General features: G+C 38.0%; 2 protein-coding genes across 5 annotated transcripts; one reads left to right on the forward strand and one right to left on the reverse strand.

Annotated features, from left to right (window-relative positions):
• Window positions 1-384: 384 nt before the first annotated feature.
• On the reverse strand, window positions 385-3,417 carry LOC130237015 (dual specificity protein phosphatase 14). 4 transcript variants are annotated; one of them, XM_056467804.1, is made up of 3 exons: window positions 3,261-3,417; window positions 2,640-2,721; window positions 385-1,880 (listed from the first exon to the last, which is right to left on the reverse strand). In XM_056467804.1, exon 3 carries the CDS (start codon window positions 1,870-1,872, stop codon window positions 1,363-1,365), a length of 510 nt encoding a protein of 169 aa, XP_056323779.1. In that variant the 5' UTR covers window positions 1,873-1,880; window positions 2,640-2,721; window positions 3,261-3,417; the 3' UTR covers window positions 385-1,362. The 4 variants fall into 4 exon arrangements, with proteins under 4 accessions (XP_056323779.1, XP_056323787.1, XP_056323773.1 ...); XM_056467812.1 differs by lacking the exon at window positions 3,261-3,417 and adding an exon at window positions 2,958-3,018; XM_056467798.1 differs by lacking the exon at window positions 2,640-2,721.
• Window positions 3,418-13,049: 9,632 nt separating this feature from the next.
• On the forward strand, window positions 13,050-17,204 carry LOC130237041 (uncharacterized). The gene is made up of 12 exons (XM_056467832.1): window positions 13,050-13,132; window positions 13,222-13,361; window positions 13,518-13,579; window positions 13,782-13,958; window positions 14,321-14,506; window positions 15,144-15,338; window positions 15,493-15,684; window positions 16,044-16,250; window positions 16,348-16,468; window positions 16,573-16,763; window positions 16,906-17,017; window positions 17,094-17,204. The coding sequence occupies exons 1-12, from the start codon at window positions 13,126-13,128 to the stop codon at window positions 17,202-17,204; spliced, it is 1,701 nt and encodes a 566-aa protein (XP_056323807.1). The 5' UTR covers window positions 13,050-13,125.
• The last annotated feature ends 2,763 nt before the right edge of the window (window positions 17,205-19,967 follow it).

A 19,967-nucleotide genomic window follows, 5' to 3' on the forward strand; every position in this document is an offset into this window, starting at 1 on the left:
GGTGACTGTGGAGGGCATTTGAGTACAGTGAACTCATTGTCATGTTCAAGAAACCAGTCTGAGATTATTCACGCTTTATGACATGGTGTGTAATCCAGCTGAAAAGAGCCAAGATGGTTACACTGTGCTGTGGTCATAAAGGGATGGACATGGTCAGCAGCAATACTGGTTGTGGCGTTGACACAATGCTCAATTGGTACTAATGGGCCCAAAGTGTGCCAAGAAAATATGGCCAGCGGAGAAATTAAAATGGTCATGCCCAACTGAGTCTGGTTTCTCTCAAGGTTTTTTTCCCTCTCCGCTGTCGCCACTGGCTTGCATGTTTTGGGATCTGTAGAGCTGCGCATCGTTGGATTTGCTCTTCAGTGTTTGGACTCTCAGTGATTTTTAAACCACACTGAACTGAGCTGAATTGAACTGAACTTAAACTCTGAAACTGAACTACACTGTTTCAATTTACTATGACCTTTTATGTAAAGCTGCTTTGACACAATCTACATTGTAAAAGCGCTATACAAATAAAGGTGAATTGAATTGAATTGTTAATGCCAAATTCGGACCCTACCGTCCGAATGTCACAACAGAAATCGAGACTCATCAGACCAGGCAACGTTTTGCCAGTCTTCTATTGTCCAATTTTGGTTAGCCTGTGCAAATTGTAGCCTCAGTTTCCTTTTCTTAGCTTACAGGAGTGTCACCAATTGTGGTCTTCTGCTGCTGTAGCCCATCTGCCTCAAGGTTCGATGTGTTGTGCGTTCAGAAATGCTCTTCTACATACTTAGGTTGTAACTTGAGTTGAGTTACTGTTGCCTTTATCAACTTGAACCAGTCTGGCCGTTCTCCTCTGACCTCTGGCATCAACAAGGCATTTGCACCCACAGACCTGCCGCTCACTGGATAACTTCCCCTTTTAGACCGTTCTCTGTAAACCCTAGAGAAGGTTGTGCGTGAAAATCCCATTAGATCAGCAGTTTCTGAAATACTCCGATCAGCCCGTCTGGCACCAACAACCATGCCACGTTCAGTCATTTAAAATCACCTTTCTTCCCCATTCTGATGCTTGGTTTAACCTGCAGCAAATCATCTTGCTCATGTCTACATGTCTAAATGCAATGAGTTGCTGCCATGTGATTGGCTGTTTAGAAATTTGCGTTAATGAGCAGTTAGACAGGTGTACCTAATAAAGTGGCCAGTGAGTGTATGATAGAACATTTATAAAAGAGCTATATGTTTTATACAGGTTTCTTGGCATTAGTCAGGGCCCCCTAATTCCTGCACCCCTGCTAACTCACATAAAAATCTACCCGGGGTTTTAATACAAACTCTACTTAAAAATTATCCAGTTCACAATGTCTCAATGCATTACACATTCAGACAGTATGAGGTGTCCTGTGTGATCTGGATGGCCTCTGGCAGGATGCCCTGTGATGTGGCCACCATCCTTACACTGTTGCTACCTGTAAGTTTCTTCTCATACTGCAACAATTGCCTCCAAAACCCAGCATTTGGCCGAATAAAGGGTCGTGCTGCCAAAACCCTGTGATAAGCCTGAAGCAGCGAGAGTTCCTCAAACCTCATGAGATACGCCATGATCAGAGATGGAGACCTGCTTCTCCCGGCGGAGCAAAACACCAGTGAGCTCCCGGTGTGATTCTGCTGGATTTGCTCTGCTACGCTGTCAAAGTGTTGGTCCAGAGGGGCGTGAGGACGGTCCTCCACCTGCACACAAACGCAGGACACCCCTTGATACTCAGGACAGGGATATTCAGCGCAGGCGTTCACCAGCAGAGTGACGCCCCTGTGCTCCAGTGCTGACTGATTAATGGCCTGCAGGCCACTCAGGTACAGAGTGGGAGAGATCTGAGAAATCATTACAGCCACTGTAAGAGATCACAAAAATGGATAGAGGGATTAAAAATGACCATTTCTGGAGATAATCTTAAATGCATACATGCATACTTCTCAAACAAACTTTTTTGGAAATAATATTGTGCTCTTTATGTTTTTTCAGATTAAAGATTTTATGTTTAATTTTTAATGCAAAAAGCAAACACTATTTCAGTACAAATTGTTACATATCGTTATCTTTGTTGTTGATTTTTTTAAAAAGAGGACAAAAAAATAAAGTATAATAAATAATAATAATAATAATAATAAGAGGAAAAGAAGAAAGGAAACAAGAGTAATTAAAGTGTACTGAAAATTACAACCAACTGAATGCAGTCATTCAACATTCATTCCTTCATTCATTTTCTTTTCGGCTTAGCTCTTTTATTCATCTGGGGTCGCCACAGCAGAATGAACCACCAACTTATCCAGCATCTGTTTTACGCAGCGGATGCCCTTCAAGCAGCAACCCAACACTGGGAAACACCCATACACTCTTGCATTCACATACATACACTATGGCCAATTTAGTTTATTAAATTCACATATAGCGCATGTCTTTGGACTGTGGGGGAAACCGGAGCACCTGGAGGAAACCCACGCGAACACGGGGAGAACATGCAAACTCCACACAGAAATGCCAACTGACACAGCCAGGGCTCGAACCAGCGACCTGGTAGTAATGAAAATACTTCATGCAGTTTTATACTATATATGACAGCAGAAAATATAAGCTCCTGACTGTAGTTCACCTCAGAGCTCCGAGGACTGGAGACGATGCTTCCACTCTTTCCTTCGGCTTTGCTGAATGTTTGTCTGCTGTCAAACCATAGACTGTTAAACACAAGCGGCTTTACTTCACTGCATTATAAACAGAAGACAAGACTCGCGGCGGTATAAGTCAAACAAAAACACGCTTTAGTCATGCTGTTTCTCTAGAAAGCTTAAAGAGCCCCATATTATACATTAAATAGGGGCATATTTTGGTGTCAAGGGTCTCCAACAACAGTCTAATATGCATACAAGGTCAAAAACACTTTTATTTTCTTATAATATGTATTTATTTTTACCTAATTATCCCAGCAACTCCCATATGAATCGTTTAGTGATTCATTAGTTCCTCTCTCTCTCTCTCTCTCTCTCTCTCTCTCTCTCTCTCTCTCTCTCTCTCTCTCTCTCTCACACACACAAACACACACACGCACGCACGCACCATAGACTGTAAGGCACGCACGCACGCGCACTACCCTCATACACAACACCAAAATAAAAGTCCTTAACAAAAAAGTTAAAAAACAGAACACAGAGCGCATATTAAAGAAACATATTACCATAAGTTACTAATACCATAATACACAGTACCCGGTTCTCACCAGTGTTAAGCTGGATTCATTCTTTCGCCTAGAGCCGCATCGCCAACCTCCGCTGACTGCGTGCGCACCTCGCGGGATGGACGAGGCTTTTATACTTGATGCGTTCGCCGTTGTAATATTCTTTAAAACAACAGAGGGCTGTCAAAGGGAACTGACAGTAAAGTCAGACGGATAAAAAGAGAAGTAGGACGTTTCCGGAAACACGTCATATCATTAATATCGCTCATCGTTTTTATAAATTATTTTACTGATTCTAGGGGTTTTTATAACCATTCAAGATTTTTTAAATCAAACTTTGATGCATCGCTTGCTTTTGTTCATATCTCGGACAGTTTTACCTTTTAAAGTTTATTAGAATATTAAAGACAACCGACCATGGGTTGTCTACAAATATATATTTTAATTTGGCAAGAATAAAGCAAAAAAATATATAGATTTTTTTTTTAGATTTAGCCCACTCCACAATTCCCACATTACCGTCTGGTTAGTTTCTGTCCTATACTTATGCTAAAAGGCAATAATGATCCAACATTCCTGAACATGATCACCAATAAAGCCTAGAAAAACAAGGCATAAGCATGTAGCATTACAGTACATTTATTTTTACTTATTCTATGTGTAATATTTTTGCTGTATATACATTTCTAACTTTGTCATTGCCAGCCAACCTGCATATGAGATGATGGAGACTGACCCAGACTGAGCACCATCTCTACGTCTGGGCCACACAGACAGACACTGCGCACTCTGCAAGACAAACTAAGAGGAGGAAATAAAACCAACACTGCAGTCAGCTGAAAATGTGGACGAACAACATGCAGAGAAGTAGAACACGTGAGGTTGAAGATGGTGAGAGACACTGATGAGGAGACGCACAACACTAAGGAGGTAGCCGAGACAAACTGAGTGTAAATTGTGTTTGAACAGATGTGTAGAAGTAAACCGCCTGTTACAGGAGACAGCTGCTGTGTGAACTTGAAGAATACAGGATGTCTGATGGATTTTGTGACAAGAATGATGCTCAAGTGCCAAACAGTAAAAAAACACAAAATCTTAATAACAAGCACTGACCCATCAACATGATACTCCCTTGTGAAGGTGAAGATGTCACATTACAGCAGAGGATTGTAACTGTCTGTTGTGCTCAACAAACCAATGTCCAACTGTATTGTAGAAGAGCTGTAGTTGTCAATAAGAGTTAAAAGCCCAGGTCTATAAATGCATTCTGTGCTTTATTGATACACTCTTTGCAAATTCCTTCACATTTTTCTAGCTTTGTTTCTTTCACTGTTTGTATGAACTCTAAGAAAAGTCAAGATTAAAAAAAGTCATAAAGTATTCATAAGACCATTCATTTGAACGTTACCAAAATCATCAAATTAAATAAATAAATTAAGCCTCTATCAAACCAATTAGTATAAAATAGTGATTCACTGTTTTGTCATTTAATATTCCGTTTCTCTAGGAACTGTGTCACAATATGAAAAAAATTACAGCTGCAGCTTCCGGTTCATGGGGACTTTAAAAACACGTTGAATTAGATGTAATTTATATACATGTGTTTTGATTTATTTATATACACTTTACATTAGGAGAAACACACAACGTATACATGTTCATATGCAATATGTATAATGGTGTTTTTTTCTTTCTTCTTTTTTTGACATTATTTACGAGTAAAGCAAATCAAATCATGGCTAGATTGAGGCTTGTGAACTTTACCAATGGGCTTGAAATGCTACTCTGCTGAAGTACATGTGAATAAAGAAATCTTTTAACGACAACAAAGATATTTTTCTATTCATTTTTTGCTTCAGTATTTTTGGTTTATTTATGATTGCAAGACGGTCATGAAATACAGCATTAAGAGCCACCATATGAGAGAAAATTATTGTAGCCTTTGGCCCTTTGTTAACATATAAGAAATACATTCATTCATTTTTAACCGCTTTTTCGGGGCTGGGTGACGGGGGCAGCAGTCTTAGGAGAGAACCCCAAACTTCCCTCTACCTAGACACTTCCTTCAGCTCCTCCAGGCGGATCCCGAGGCGTTCCCAGGCCAGCCGAGAGACATAGTCCCTCCAGCGTGTCCTTGGTCTTTCCTGAGGCCTCGTCCCAGTGGGACATGCCTGGAACACCTCCCTAGGTTGACGTCCAGGAGGCATCCGAAACAGATGCCCGAGCCACCTCCGCTGACTTCTCTTGATGTGGAGGAGCAACAGCTCTACTCCGAGCTCCTCCAGGTGACAGAGCTCCTCACCCCATGTATAAGAGTGCGCCCTGCCACTCTTGAAAGGAAACTCATTTCGGCCGCTTTTATCCGAGATCTTGTCCGTTCGGTCATGACCCAAAGCTCATGACCATAGTTGAGAGTAAGAACGTAGATTGACCGGTAAATCGAGAGCTTTGATGGAGATTGAGAAACAGTGGTTTAAGCGATATATTGTTGACAGACAGCAACCGCGCAACAGGAGGTTAATGAACCCAACAGTGAGACACTTCTCCTTCAGAGTTGATTACAAAAAGTAAATTACAATTCTGGGTGACGCAGTGGCGCTGTAGGTAGTGCTGTCGCTTCACAGCAAGAAGGCCTCTGGTTTGAGCCTCGGCTGTAGACAATAAACATCAAAAACGTCAGTAAAGAATCCTTATTATAATCTAAGGCAAACTTCTGGCAACCACTGGCTAGGATCAACAATAACCAAGCAAAAAAAAGGAAATGGGTCCACTTAATTAAACACATGTAAACAAGACACATTGCAACTCAATAAGTCTGTTGTGTGGCTTAGGGGAGAATGGCGAAGGGTTGCAACACTTCCCTTCAGTTTCTCAGAGACATTTATATATAGGCTTTAATATATTCAACCCACATCTCTCAGATAGTTACCCATATTGCTGTAACATATATAAAATAATATTTGTAGAATTTAAACTTGATTAAACAAAGTCAAACGCTGAAACTGACCACTAGGGGGTGATTGCAACATCCCACGGGGACCGTTGAAACAATCATTCATTCATTTTCCTTCTGCTTAGTCCCTTATTTATCAGGGGTCACCACAGCAGAATGAACCGCCAACTATTCCAGCAAATGTTTTATGCTGCGGATGCCCTTCCAGCCACAACTCAGTACAGGGAAACACCCATACACTCATTCACACACACTCAAAAAACTTCAGCCAATTTAGCTCACCCAATTCACCTATATCGTACGTCTTTGTACTGTGGGGGAAACCGGAGCACCCAGAGGAAACCCACGCCAACACAGGGAGAACATGCAAACTAAACAGAGGAATACCAACTGGACCAGCGACCTTCTTGCTGTAGGGCGACAGTGCTAACCATTGAGCCACTGTGCCGCCCTGCAACAATCTTTAAAATATAATAATAAAAAGTATTCTAAAACGTCATATTAAAAATACTTTTATTTTAATTTATAAACAGACTGAATGTGTACTTGTTCAATTCTTACATTTGCTAAACTGGCCGTATAAAGAGAGACTAGTAAAAGAGCAAGTAACAACCACGTTTTGGTCATTTATTAGGCCTACGAATGATTTATTACAAACAATTTTATAGAAAATCCAGACTGAATATTTACTGAACTACTTCTGTGAATTCCTGATGTGAACTGTGTGTGTTTGTTGTGTGTGTGCAACTTCTCTCTCTTTTCTTTTGTCACAGACCTCACTGTCCTGCCTACTGTCCATCCTTCACTATAATTTGCTGTTGAGTGTTGAACAGATAGAGGGACACCCATCAGGCCTGTATTTCCTCTCTTATGGTATACTGTAAAAAATACAGAAGGAAAGAATGAACTTTAAAAAGGAGGGATGCCCGAGGATTGAAATGAAATTATAAAGAAACTGCAATGAAATTACAACTGATATAAAAACCTTTTACATTAATGTTGTGATACCACCTGTAGGACACACTCTTCCTGTTTTAATGCACCAGATTAGAACTACTTATGTGTTCCATGTTTGTTTATATAGCACCTCTTCTCATTTATAGCACTTAATTTTCACATTGACTTTAATATCTCTTGTTCAAATACATTATGAACAGCAGATATGTTAATTATTATCTTTGCTCTCTATTTCTACCTGGGGATGCCCATCCTAAGATTGTGCAGCACCACTTGATCGGATCCAAGACCTGTGAAGAGATAATGTCAACCATCGAAGGACAACACATACACTTAATACACTTGATTGAACATGTACACATAGACAATAATTAATAATAATTCCTTACATTTATATAGCACTTTTCTGGTCACTCAAAGCACTTTACACATAGGGGGGAATCTCCTCATCCACCACCACTGTGCAGCATCCACCTGGATGATGCGACGGCAGCCATTTTGCGCCAGATCGCACACCAGCTGATTGGTGGAGAGGAGACAGAGTGATTAAGCCAATAGACCTTTTTCACAGCGGAATTGAATACAGGAAGCGCCCTCCGAAGCAATGTTTCGCTTTTTCCGGTTTCGCTAGCAGTCGCAGAAACATGACAGCCTCAGGACATTGGATGACATTTTCACTGTCAACTTTGCCGTAATTTGGACAAGAACACGTTGTTCGCTTGGTTAATGTGTAAAACTGACGTAGCCTAAATAAATCAGCATTTAAAAGGAATTTGTGCAGAAAATGTGTCTTGCACGAAGCGTTTGCAACGTTAGGTTACAGTAAGGTGCGCAGCCAACAGCATAAGATCTGCTAACTCAAGCCATTCGTTAGTAAAAATAACTATTTAACATCCAGCAGGATTAGTTTTATGTTAGTAGTTGTCTGTAAGCTGTGCTAACACCCTCCTTCCTTTGTATTCAGGGTCAGATACAGGCGAGGTGCTATCGGTAAATGCGAAAGAACGAGGAGCCCCGTAATGACAGGTTGCTTAATGCTCGTAAGGTTTACTCAAGTCTGGAAACATAATTTAGCTCCAACTCGCTGGAAAAAATAAAGATGATTGTTGTTGTGTTTGAATACGATTCTATTAAAGCACTTCAGTTTTCCACTAATTACTACATTTTAAAGCAAATATCTTCAAAACAGTCCGTCTGTAGCGTATAGGGTGTTTCTGAATCTTCAGGTTAAAGTTAGTTCATGTTCCAGTTCATTACATTCATGTGCTTTAAATGTTTTTATTATTTATTTAAAGAACAGCAAATAACATTTTACAACACAAAAATACACATGCCAGGGGGTAATTATAAATAAAATACAAATATACAAAATGTACATATGTAATAATTAAATAAATGCATTATAGAGTTCACAATTTTTTAAAGTGGGTAGGCTTCCTTGTTCAAAGAGTCTCTGATGCTGGTAATATACAAGCATATTTCAGTGATCAATACCTTAAAATTTGGTTGCTTATTAGTAAATTTACATTTATGAATGTACAATTTTGTTAACAATAAAAGTTAATTAAATAAAACCAATTTTCCTCTTGATAAGGATAGACATGTAAAGCCAAAAAGTACATTTTCCCACAACGATGAAAGAGGTTTTGATCACTGAAAATTGTTAATAATCTTTTGCACCTCTTCCTTTTGACTGAGTATGTACAATGCCAAAATAAGTGTAAAACCGTCTCCTCGTATTCATTACAAAAATACAATTTACATCAATTCCAAAATACAAAATCAAAATACATCAATAATGTTTTGCTGGATAAAATCTGTGGAGAAGTTTATAGGATATTTCTTTAATTTTGTTTCTAACCTGATATTTCTGTGGTAACAGCCACACTTTTTTTCAGCAAATCAAGTCACCCTTTAATCAAGACATCGAATAAAATTGTATATATGGAACAGTAGTGATTTATTTTTGGAAAAGAGTTTGAAAAGCTCTATTATTGCTCTTGGTGTTTACTGTAAAACAAGTTTTGCCAACATAAGATTTAGTAAAATCAAAAAACGATGGTCTTGATTAATACCACTAAATAACATATGGGTCTCTGAAAAAATTGAACCAATAACAGTTTTAACTTGCAGGGTTATTGAGATACTGTAATGAGAAAGGAATTCATTGTAAGAAAAGTATACCATCTTTATTATAAAACTGACTAACCAAATTAATTTTGTTGTAAAAAAATAGCATTTGTATTAGTATTAGTCTATTATTCCAATGTGGGGGGAAATTATGCTTATATATTAATGACCTTGATAGGAGCACTTGTTTGTGGAAGGCAAATAACTTAACTGGAATTTTGTCTATATTATAATTTCACATCATAATAAAATTAAGACCACCAATATTTAATAAGACATAATGATCTCCGCTTTGAAGTGCATACTGCACATGAGCGTACTCTGGCATATCACTTGAAACGAAGGACATTCATTCCGTCTAATTAATTTCACCCATGATTTCCTCTGTCCTTTGTCTTTTCGTGGAAATTGAGGTAAGGATATCGTTTTTTTTAAGCTGGAGCAGCCGGGAACGCTGCAATAACAGCGACGAGAAGACTCTGCTATTCTATCATACTCCATTGCATTGGAACCGGATGTTGTGATACGCCATTTCGCTTACCGGAACCAGGAAGTGTGAAAAAGGCCTATTATTATATGAGGAGAGTTAGGAGGCCATGATGGACAGAGGCCAGTGGGCAGATTGTGAGGTTTTGACGGTTACGGAGATCATGCTACAATTTTTACTTGATCATCAGCTGGCTTCGGTTACTCATACTCATTTTATTACTTATAATGTCCAAGACACTGAAATTAATATTAAATTTGAACCACTGAATTTATGGAGGCGAATATTTGAACTGAATAAAATGAACTGAAAATTGTCTTTTGGTGTCTCATAGGTTGCTAGGCGACCATCAACCGTTTTCTCAGAGGATGACAAGCTGACAAAACATTGCTGTCACTCTGAAACAAGTTTTATTCATAGAGAAAATTACAGAGCACTGCAGAGTTAGAGTATTCTGTGTTTGTCTGAGAAAATTAAGTCTTACCGAAATGTGAATATGTCGTACAAACTGAAGCTGATCGGCCAATTCTTGTCACGTGACCTGCGGTGATTCATTGGTTCACTGGCACGAGCGCGAATCCACACACCTTGGCAGTTTGCGGGTCCTTCACTGTCCTTTCCCCTTAGCAAAGAAACTTTCCAAAGATGTCTGTTTCTTACTCATTTTGCTGCTTGTGGGTTAAATTTTGGGTGCTCAAGTGACAGAGATGTAACGTTAACGGTAAGAATACGGTCATTTTTTAAAAATAAAAGACTTTTCAAAATAAAAAATCGTTCAGACTCAGATAATAAATAAAACGGAAATAATTAATGATTCTTGTGCGGCCCGGTACCAATTGATCCACGGACCGGTGGTTGAGGACCACTGAGCTAAGGGATAAAATGAACTAAGGCAACATGATCTCAATGGTATCTGGATGCAGCCTTTATGATGCAAGCTGAGATTGCATCTCTCAGCGATGCAACGTCAGACACAATGCATTCAAATGGAGCGAGTGACGTCACTGTGAGGGGTAGGGTTAGGGGTGGGGTTAGGTGAGCCCATTAAAAACCACTGGATGCAGCTCAGATTGCACTGCACCGAGTCATAAAATATGACACCCCCCCCCCCCCCCCCTGTTAGGAACCGCTGCTTTACAGTAAGTCTAACGTAACTTTTTTTTTAAATGAATGTTTAGTTTGCCCCTTTTTATGAAAACGACAGAAATAATATAGAGCAATAAAATATTGGTGCTGGCTTTCATTAAGCAATATATCTGATGCAAAAATAAAGTAAGGATGCTGCCTTCCGTCACTCAGAAGACCACAATATTTTGGATATTAGAAGAATGGATTTTATAGATATTCTATCATTAGGTATTTATGGTCAGTTAAAGTTCTAAAGAAACGTTTTAAAGGTAAACCCCTATTTAAAGTATTAATTATAAAGCACTAATTTAGGAAGTATTGCAAATGTTCTTTGTTCTGCTGATTTTTTCAGCCTGTTTGAACTTTAAAGTTCTTAAAATGTCAGTACTTGATTTTGTATAGCCTACTTGCATATTAATTAGCAAGTTAATAATAATAATGATAATAATTATAACAACAATATATATATATATATATATATATATATATATATATATATATATATATATATATATATATATATATATATATATATACACACTTTTGAGAAGTAAAAAAACATTTATTCGATGTTGATTTAACTTAGGTCTGCTATCTGGGGCATATCTCGGATAATATTAAAGTCTTCATTCATACTTATCTTCCTAAAATTTTGACTGGAAAACTGAAAAAATATAATATTTTTGCTTCAGTCTCGAGTTTTTATTTTATTATTGTGAAAATGCCAACTCAGAAAAGGTCTTTTTCATGTTTTATGAACTATATTATCACCCCTCGTTGGTTTAATTAGGACTCCTCTGCTGTAATGAATGTGTAAGCGCGCTTCTGATTTTAAAGCAAAACATATTCGCGGCTGGGAGGCGTTGCTATGCGACCTTAGAACGCGTTCTAAAAAGTTCTGTTCTGTTCTGATTTTTCATTTCTGCATTCAGTGTTCGACAACTTTCAGTGCAAACGCAAGCAATTCACAGCTGATCATATCAGACTATCTGACATTTCATTTTCAGCAGTATATTGTTCAGTTTTTCACCGTCGAGCCATGGCCCAAAACAGTCTCGATCACGCGATGTGTTTCCGGAACGCTAAAGACCAGAGTCTGTATTTTGCCGCGTGCAAATACGCTCGAGAGTCGTCTGTCTTGAGCATGGAGACCAAACAAGCTCTGTATGATCAAGAGCTCTCAAGATGGCGACAGGCACAGCCAATTCCTCCAGTGGTGAGTATCCTATCTGTACATATATTGTTCATGTATTGTTCTTGTACCGGATATTCTAACATGCGTGAAAAGGGGCAGTTCACCCCAAAAAACGAAAATTACCTCACTATTTACTCTCCCTCGTGTGGTTTATATATTGGCTTCTTTCTTTGTGTTATAAAATAAAATATTTTGGAAATGATAGTTGATGGTACACTTTGACTTCCATATTTGTTGGTAAGGTATGTTTCGATGCTGGTTCTTGCTTGTCAGACCAGTAAAAATGGAAGAAAATGTGTACAGTCATCTTCAAAATAACATTTTGTGTTCAACAGAAGAAAAGAAAGTCATATAGATTTTGAACAAGTGAAGGGAAAGTAAATGATGAGAGAAATACATTTTTGGGCAAACTATCCAATAATGTGGCTTAACCCGTTAGAATGGGTTATAAATTCAGTATACAGTTTATTGACCTTTCTAGCGCATATAGAAACATCTATATTCTACATGCAGTCAAGAACCCAGAATATGAACACAACACGTAAAATACCATGTTATGTGTTTTCCTCCTGTAGTAAACTATTACAAAGAAATGCTTAATATATTTGGAGGGGGATAAATGTGACCCAGAATAACAAAACAGATTTTTTTATCAACTGGTGAAATAAACTTCCAACTATTGTATATTTTGTTAGGATAGGATCATATTTGGCTAGGATATGGCTATTTAAAAAAATCTTAGAGTTCAAAAATATTGAGAAAATTGCCTAATTGGTGAATCTGTTTAGCTGAACAGAAAATATTTGTACAATTTGTTCTTGATTTTCTCAAATATGAAGCCACTTTATATTTTTAAGTCACGTTTTGTTTATATTTAGTTTTAATTGAATGTGTACTGTATATTCAGCAATGTTAAGCATTTTATTTTTGACATTTTTATTCTTAAACCTGCATTTATTTGCCAACTATAATATTAAATTGTTTTTCTCTTCTTTTTTAACACCAACAGGAGCGAGGGATTTCAGAAGTCCTCACAAAATCAAAGAAGACACTGCAAATGCAAGGTGAGCTGGTCAAAGAATCTCAACTGAATTCAAAACTCATTTGTAAGAACCACATTAAATGTTTAAAACAATCATATGATCCTTTGCAGCAACAAGTCGGATTCCAGAACTTGGGGTGAATGAGAAAGAATGGATCTTCGACCCCCTGTTTTATAGATTCAACGACTGCAGAGTGAGGATTGTCTCCGCCATAACAGGCAGGCCTGAGCAGCCTCTAAAAGGCAACTATGTAAGTAAATGTTGAGTGTTTTGATTTTTTTTTTTATAATCCAAATTTCTGTATTATGAAATATCATTGGGCTTCTACTGTATGTTTATGACAAATAATAGTTTTTCTTTGTATGTAGTGTCTGTACTTCTCTAACTTTTCTCTGTTTTATTTTAGGGTTATTTTCATAGGAAAGCTGCTCAAAAGCCTGTCCGCCTGCCACCCTTACACCAGAAAGAGTAAGAACTTTGATGTCATTGTTAACGTGTCTCTATTATGCTAATTAAAAGGTTTTCATTCTGGAGTTTTTGGTACTATGTTAATGAGAATCTACTTTAATTTCTCATATTTATTTAAAATCACTTCATTTTTCTCTCTAAAATCCTGCTTTCTGATAGATCGGTCATCTGTAATGATCTCTGTTATTGTAATCTCTTTCAGAAAAGACAAGGCTAGAAGGACACTTCGGCAGTCGAGACCCTGTACTCTCCATCCGAGAAGTCAGGTGACTCCTGTAGAATTGCCCAAGCTCCAGCCAGTACCACCACCGAAAAGGCAGGATCAGAAATCAGTGGGAGCAAGTGGTAAAATCTCCAGCCAACCACAGCTCCAGCAAACGTAAGTACTTTTACAGCACTACATTCATGTATGTCATATTGCACTATAGTATATGTGAATGTTCTGTTTCACTTTTATCATGGCTTCTTTATACTTTCTTTACATTATGTAACAATTTTGAGAGTGAAAAGTTAAGTAGAAATGTACATGTACAGGAAATATCAATTACAATAATGGCTTTAGACCCTTAAATGTTTAAACCACACTTTTATGGCCATGAAATAGTCCATTTCTATTTTGTAGAGCTCTTATTGCCAGACACTGATTTCAAGACAATTGATGCTTTTCTGTTTCCTAAAAGTGCAGATGCCGCTTGTTATAGTGTGATTTATAATCATCTCTTTTACTGTAATCTCTTTCAGAAAAGACAAGGCGAGTAGGACATTTCGACAGTTGAGACCCTGTTCTCTTAACCCGAGACTTCAGGCGACTCCTGGAGAAGTGTCCAAACTCCAGCCAACACCGCCGCCGCTCGGAAGGCAGCAGAAAACAATGGGTGCAAGTGAAGTAACATCTGCAGCCTCCTGCCTACTGCAGCTCCAGCAAACGTAAGTACTTTTAAATCACTACATTCCTGTGTATTGTGTGGCACTATTGTATATTTGAATGTTGTTTGGTTTTTGACTTGTTAAATGTTGAAGCAATCCGCTTGTTAAGTCATGACGTATGGAATACTGGTTCCTGGTCCAAGTCGCTACTCATTTAAATTGAGAAAATATTTTTTTATGACCACTTTTTAGTCATATCACACATTAAAGTGAATTTTGTATGAAATCATGGTGTACACAACCGTCTCTGGACATGCTGCATCACAGACACCAAGATCTGAACAATTTATAAAAAATGTGTCACTTTCTGGCCATCGGATATTAGGCATAGATGTATATATTGTGATCGTGATTTTCCACAGTATTACATCACTTGGTAAACATTTATTTTACCATTTGTTGAGTCTCCTCATACAGTTTGATACAGCATTTGGACCAGGAAGCCGCTTCGCGTGACATCACACTTAACAAGCGGATACTTTTCTGGCCATTAAATAGTCCAGTTTCATTTAATATAGCTCTCATCGCCACACACAGATTTCAATCGATGTTTTTCTGTTTCTGCACATCCTAAAAGTGAAGATGCTGCTTGTCATGTTATGATTTAATATCATCATGTTACTGGAATCTCTTTCAGAAAAGACGAGTATAGGACATTTCAAAGGTCGAAGCCCTGTTCTCTCAGTCTGAGAGGTCAGACGGTTCCTGGAGAATTGTCCAAACTCCAGCCAATACCACCAATAAAAAGGCAGGCAGAAGGCACTGTGAGAGAGGCACTGGGAGCGAGTGCAAACATCTCTACAGCCTTTGACCAACTGCCGCTCCAGCAAACGTAAGTATTTTTACATCACTACATTCATGTATTACATATCTCACTCTTGCTTATTGAAATGTTCTATGTTTCTTATTAATTCTTATTGTATTATTTGTTCATACTATATGATGGGATCGAGAGTGTTCATCTTGGTTACTCAAATCTCTTTCAGAAAAGAAAAGGATTGGATATTTCGACAGTTGAGACCCTTGACTTTCCCTCCGAGAGGTCAGGCGACTCCTGAAGATTTGACCAAACTCCAGCCAGTACCACCACCACCTAGAAGGCAACAGCAGGAACCAAAAACAACGGGAGCGAGTGCAAACATCGCTAAAGTCTCCAGCCAACCACCGCTCCAGCAAACGTAAGTACTTTAACATCACTGTACATTACATCACTACATCCCTGCATTACATATCATACTTTTGTATAGTTGAGTGTTTGTATTAATTAACAATATTGAGAGTGAAATCTAAATAGAACTTTAGTTGTTCAGGAAATATGCATATAATAATAATAATAATGGCTTTGAACTTTTTTTTTTTGTGGCCATTAAATAGTTCAGTTTCAGTTATTATAGCTCTGATTGCCAAACACTGATTTCAGTATAATGTAATACTGTGCATAATTGCTGTTTTATCTGTTTCTGCACATACTAAAATTGCAGATGCTGCTTCTCATAATGTTCTTTATAACCATCTTTGTTTCTGTTTTCTCTTTCAGGAGAATCTCTCTTAAAGAAAAAATAGAGGCCGAACCAAAGGCCCAGAGAGAGGAAAACAAGAGAAGAGCAGAGAAAATAATTGAGGACATCTTAGAAGAAAAGGAGAAGGCCAACCAAGAGAAAGAATTGAAATGGAGGTCAATGATGAAGGAACATTTTGAACATTACGACACCCTCGCCAACTATATGAGCCAAGATGGAAATTTGTGAGTTTCTTGCCTGATTTCTTCTCCGTCTTTGGGAACAGAAGACACAGAAACAGTGTTTGACCCTCTGTGTTTTGTCTTGTGTGTTTTTGTGTAGTGATAAGAAGATAGACCTCCTGCAGAAGATGGTGGACACCAGTTATATCTGCCTCAAAGACGCCAAGAAGAAAAATAAGGAGCTGTTGGAAATCAAATATGGCACTCCCTTGAAAATCTTAGTAAGTGAAGAATGTGTATTCAGTAACGCTGTTAAACCCTCACACTCATCCAAATCTAACACTAGACTACAACTGAGCTCAAACACAACTTCTTTTCTCTCCAGAATGAACGGATGACACAGATGATCTCCGAGATCAGCAGAAGCAAGGAGGGTGCTGAAGGAATCGTCTACCATCCAGCCCTTCATTTAAAGGAGGAAGCAGTGGTGGACTCCTGTTTGGACGCTTGCGAGTTTATTAAAAGCCACAACCTCCAAACAACAGTCAAGCAGCGCTTGCTAGATCTCCAGTTCCAGTAAGATATTAAAATGCTTTTCTTTATGAACCTAATGATGATCAGAAGTGGTTATAATTCTATTCAAATGTGGCCAACTGGAGGATTGAGTGGCCCTTTGAAACCTCTTGATAATCTTACTATTGCTTTCTATTTTTCATAGACAAAAACAACAGGAGATAACCATGAAGGAATGCAAGATCGATGAATGGCGAAAACATCGAGGACAGACTGGCAAATGTCTGGAAATGGCACTCGCACCTTCTGTGATTATAGTAAGTGTCTTGATCATCAGATACTGGATCATTGATCAAAAACGTGCGACTAAGTTTTATCATGTCTTTATTGCAGACTGGAAGAAAACTGAAGCCACTCAGCACACCTCCAAGAGCTGTCAAGAAAGCGGAACTGGTTAAACGGCCTTCTCAAAACCTCAAGAAAAACATCTACAAAAAACAATAAAATATGAATGAAAACTTGCTTTTGCATCCTTTTGTGCAAGTATATTTTTAACTGAATGTCAGACATGTTGTCTCATATGTTGTGCTGGAAATCACTACATCCAAATTGGAAACATTTTGCAAGACATTTGAACTACAGAAAGAGAAAGTGCAGAAGATCTGTGATCGAGTATAAATTCAACAGTTGATCTCTGATAGACTTTGATGTATTTTAATGTGTTATAAGAATTTTATGTATAAAAAATATTTAATTGATGTGAAGTTCCTACTGAAAAATAATTGTTACGTTCCTCCCCTATCTAGGGCCAGGGAAACATGCAATAATTTAACATAAAGAGGAAAACTTTTATTAAATTAACAAATTAAATTTAGCCAAATTATCAAATTAATTAGAGGCCAATTTTGATAATAGAAAATAAAACTAAATAATAAAAAAACTAAAGGGCAAGGCAGCCAACAATAATCACCCTTCTCCTGTCCCAGCACTCCAACAATAACTCACACCAAATCCAATGTCCAAAAAAAAAGTACATTTATTTATATATTAACAAATAATAAATGACCTATGGTCAAAAATACTCAGGAGGGGATAATGGCAGAACAACAAACAAAAGATTTAACTGATTGAGAAAGCAACTTTCTAAACTCTCAAAATAAAATTAAAAAGAACAAAGATCGTACCTTGCTCCCTCCCTACCAGAAACAGGAGAGAAATAAATGTATAAAAATAAACAGTGACATCCACCTCTGTAGTGCTCCAAAAAGTTGAAACAAAACCAAAAATATAAAGTAGAAATAACAAAGCAATTTAAAGTCAAATTTTCACTATTGTTCACTAACAATAAGATGTTTAACGTTACAACAACTATCCCAATATTATTTAGCACAAAAGCTAGTCTGGGGTAGGAGAACCAAGTGAGAGCTGCCTTCACCAACTACTGTTTGGGACGGTCTCCCTTTGTTCTCTACTGCCGCATGCCCCAGCCACTTAATTGCCAACAGGTGAGACAAGGTAGAAAGAGAGAGAGAGAGAGAGAAAACAAGAGCAACAACAAACCCCCCACAGGGTGGCAGTGTACCACATTTGAGGCAGCCGTATCGCACTGTTACGAGTGTGATATTGCGTTTATACAACAGTTTGATGGCATAATCCTGTATATAAGAAGAAAATAAAACATGGAGAGTATGAAAATCCTTTTGAATGAGGAACTACTTTATATTAACTGCCGCTATTCCTACACATCTGCAGCTGACCATCAGAACAGCAGAAACCGTTACTAATTCACCAGCGTCATTTTAGAGCTAGTGATTGAATGATTCTCTAGCGTGATGTCTAAAGTGATGACAAAACAGGTTATTTTGCTCACATTTTAAGACTATAAGGCTGAACGGCATGAAATCCTATCAGTCTAGAGACATTTCCCAGTATTTCTCTGTTCTCTCTGCAATCGGCATATCACAATAATCAACCTCGACAAAGGCAAAGCAAAGCAAACACTGGCAGAATACTTTAGTATAAATACAGCACTACAACATACAAAAGAGAGAGATTGACTTAGAATGTCACTTCCCTGTTTTATAGTGATTTGATCTGGACCTTGATATTGTTTTGAAATGAGTTTTTCTCCTCTAAGGGCTTATTATGCGGTCTGTCTCAAATGTCTTTGCTCTGCTCAATGACAGGCTGATGCATGCTGACGTGCTGTATCTCAGAAATGATAAATATTTAAAATAGGCACTATCCTTTAAATAAACTGCATAAATGCAATCTAAACAACTACATTTTCACCTAAAAAGCCTCAAAAGGACATTATGTTTTCAACAGCTGCAATATTTGTCAGTAGTGAGTTTATTGATCTGCTGTCACTCTATGTGGGCTGAGTAATACAGAAGGGTGAGGAGGCTGTACGAGTTCTGATATTGCAGAATATTGCACAGCTATCAGCCAATCAGATTCGAGAACCAGACAGAACTGTTGTATAAATGAGCAATATCACATGAGTAGCAGTGCTATATGGCTGTATATCAGCACTGTTGGGAGGCGTGCATTAGTGTCCCAGCTGTGACAATATACAACCACATCACACTGCTACGAGTGTGATATTGCGTTTATACAACAGTTCGACGGCATAATCGTGTATATAATAAAGAAAATCAAACTTTGGAGCTAGTGTTTGAATGATTGATTCTCTAGCGTAATGTCTAAAGTGATGACAAAACAGGTAATTTTGCTCACATTTAAATATTATAAGGCTAAACAGCATGAAACGCTACCAGTCTACAGAGTTATCTCCCTACACTATTACAATCTATTTCAGTCTACAGTATTTCTCTGTTGTAATCAAGAGAGACCGACTTAAAAAGTCACTTACCAGTTTTATAATGATTTGATCAGCTGTAGTTTAAAATTAGGCTGGGTTATTCCTCCTCTAAGGGCTTATTATGTGGTCTCTGTCGCCATCTTGTGGATGGACAACATCAACCGTCTTTTGTCTACTTAATGACAGGCTAATGGCCACCAACGCGCTGTCTCTCAGAAATTAGAAATATTTTGAAATAGGCACTTTCCTTATAAATAAACTGTTGCAATATAAACAACAACATTTTTGACAAAAAAGCCTCAAAAGTACATTATGTTGCCCAACAGCAGCAATATTTGTCAAACTGTAGAGTGTCCTCTGCTTGTTGCTGTATGTGGGCAGAGTAATACACAAGGATGAAGAGTTAAGAGGCAGTACGAGTGCTGTCATTGGCAGAATATCGT

Source organism: Danio aesculapii, chromosome 2 (assembly GCF_903798145.1).
Source record: "Danio aesculapii chromosome 2, fDanAes4.1, whole genome shotgun sequence".
Classification (NCBI taxonomy): Eukaryota; Metazoa; Chordata; class Actinopteri; order Cypriniformes; family Danionidae; genus Danio; species Danio aesculapii.

What these genes read in the sequence shown, in the direction of transcription:
- LOC130237041 (XM_056467832.1), top strand. An exon ending in ATGAGCCAAGATGGAAATTT is followed by an intron (nt 16,251 to 16,347) that starts GTGAGTTTCTTG and finishes GTTTTTGTGTAG; the next exon opens with TGATAAGAAGATAGACCTCC. An exon ending in TCGCACCTTCTGTGATTATA is followed by an intron (nt 17,018 to 17,093) that starts GTAAGTGTCTTG and finishes TCTTTATTGCAG; the next exon opens with ACTGGAAGAAAACTGAAGCC.
- LOC130237015 (XM_056467798.1), bottom strand. Translation starts at nt 1,872, where the DNA reads ATGATTTCTCAGATCTCTCCCACTCTGTACCTGAGTGGCCTGCAGGCC.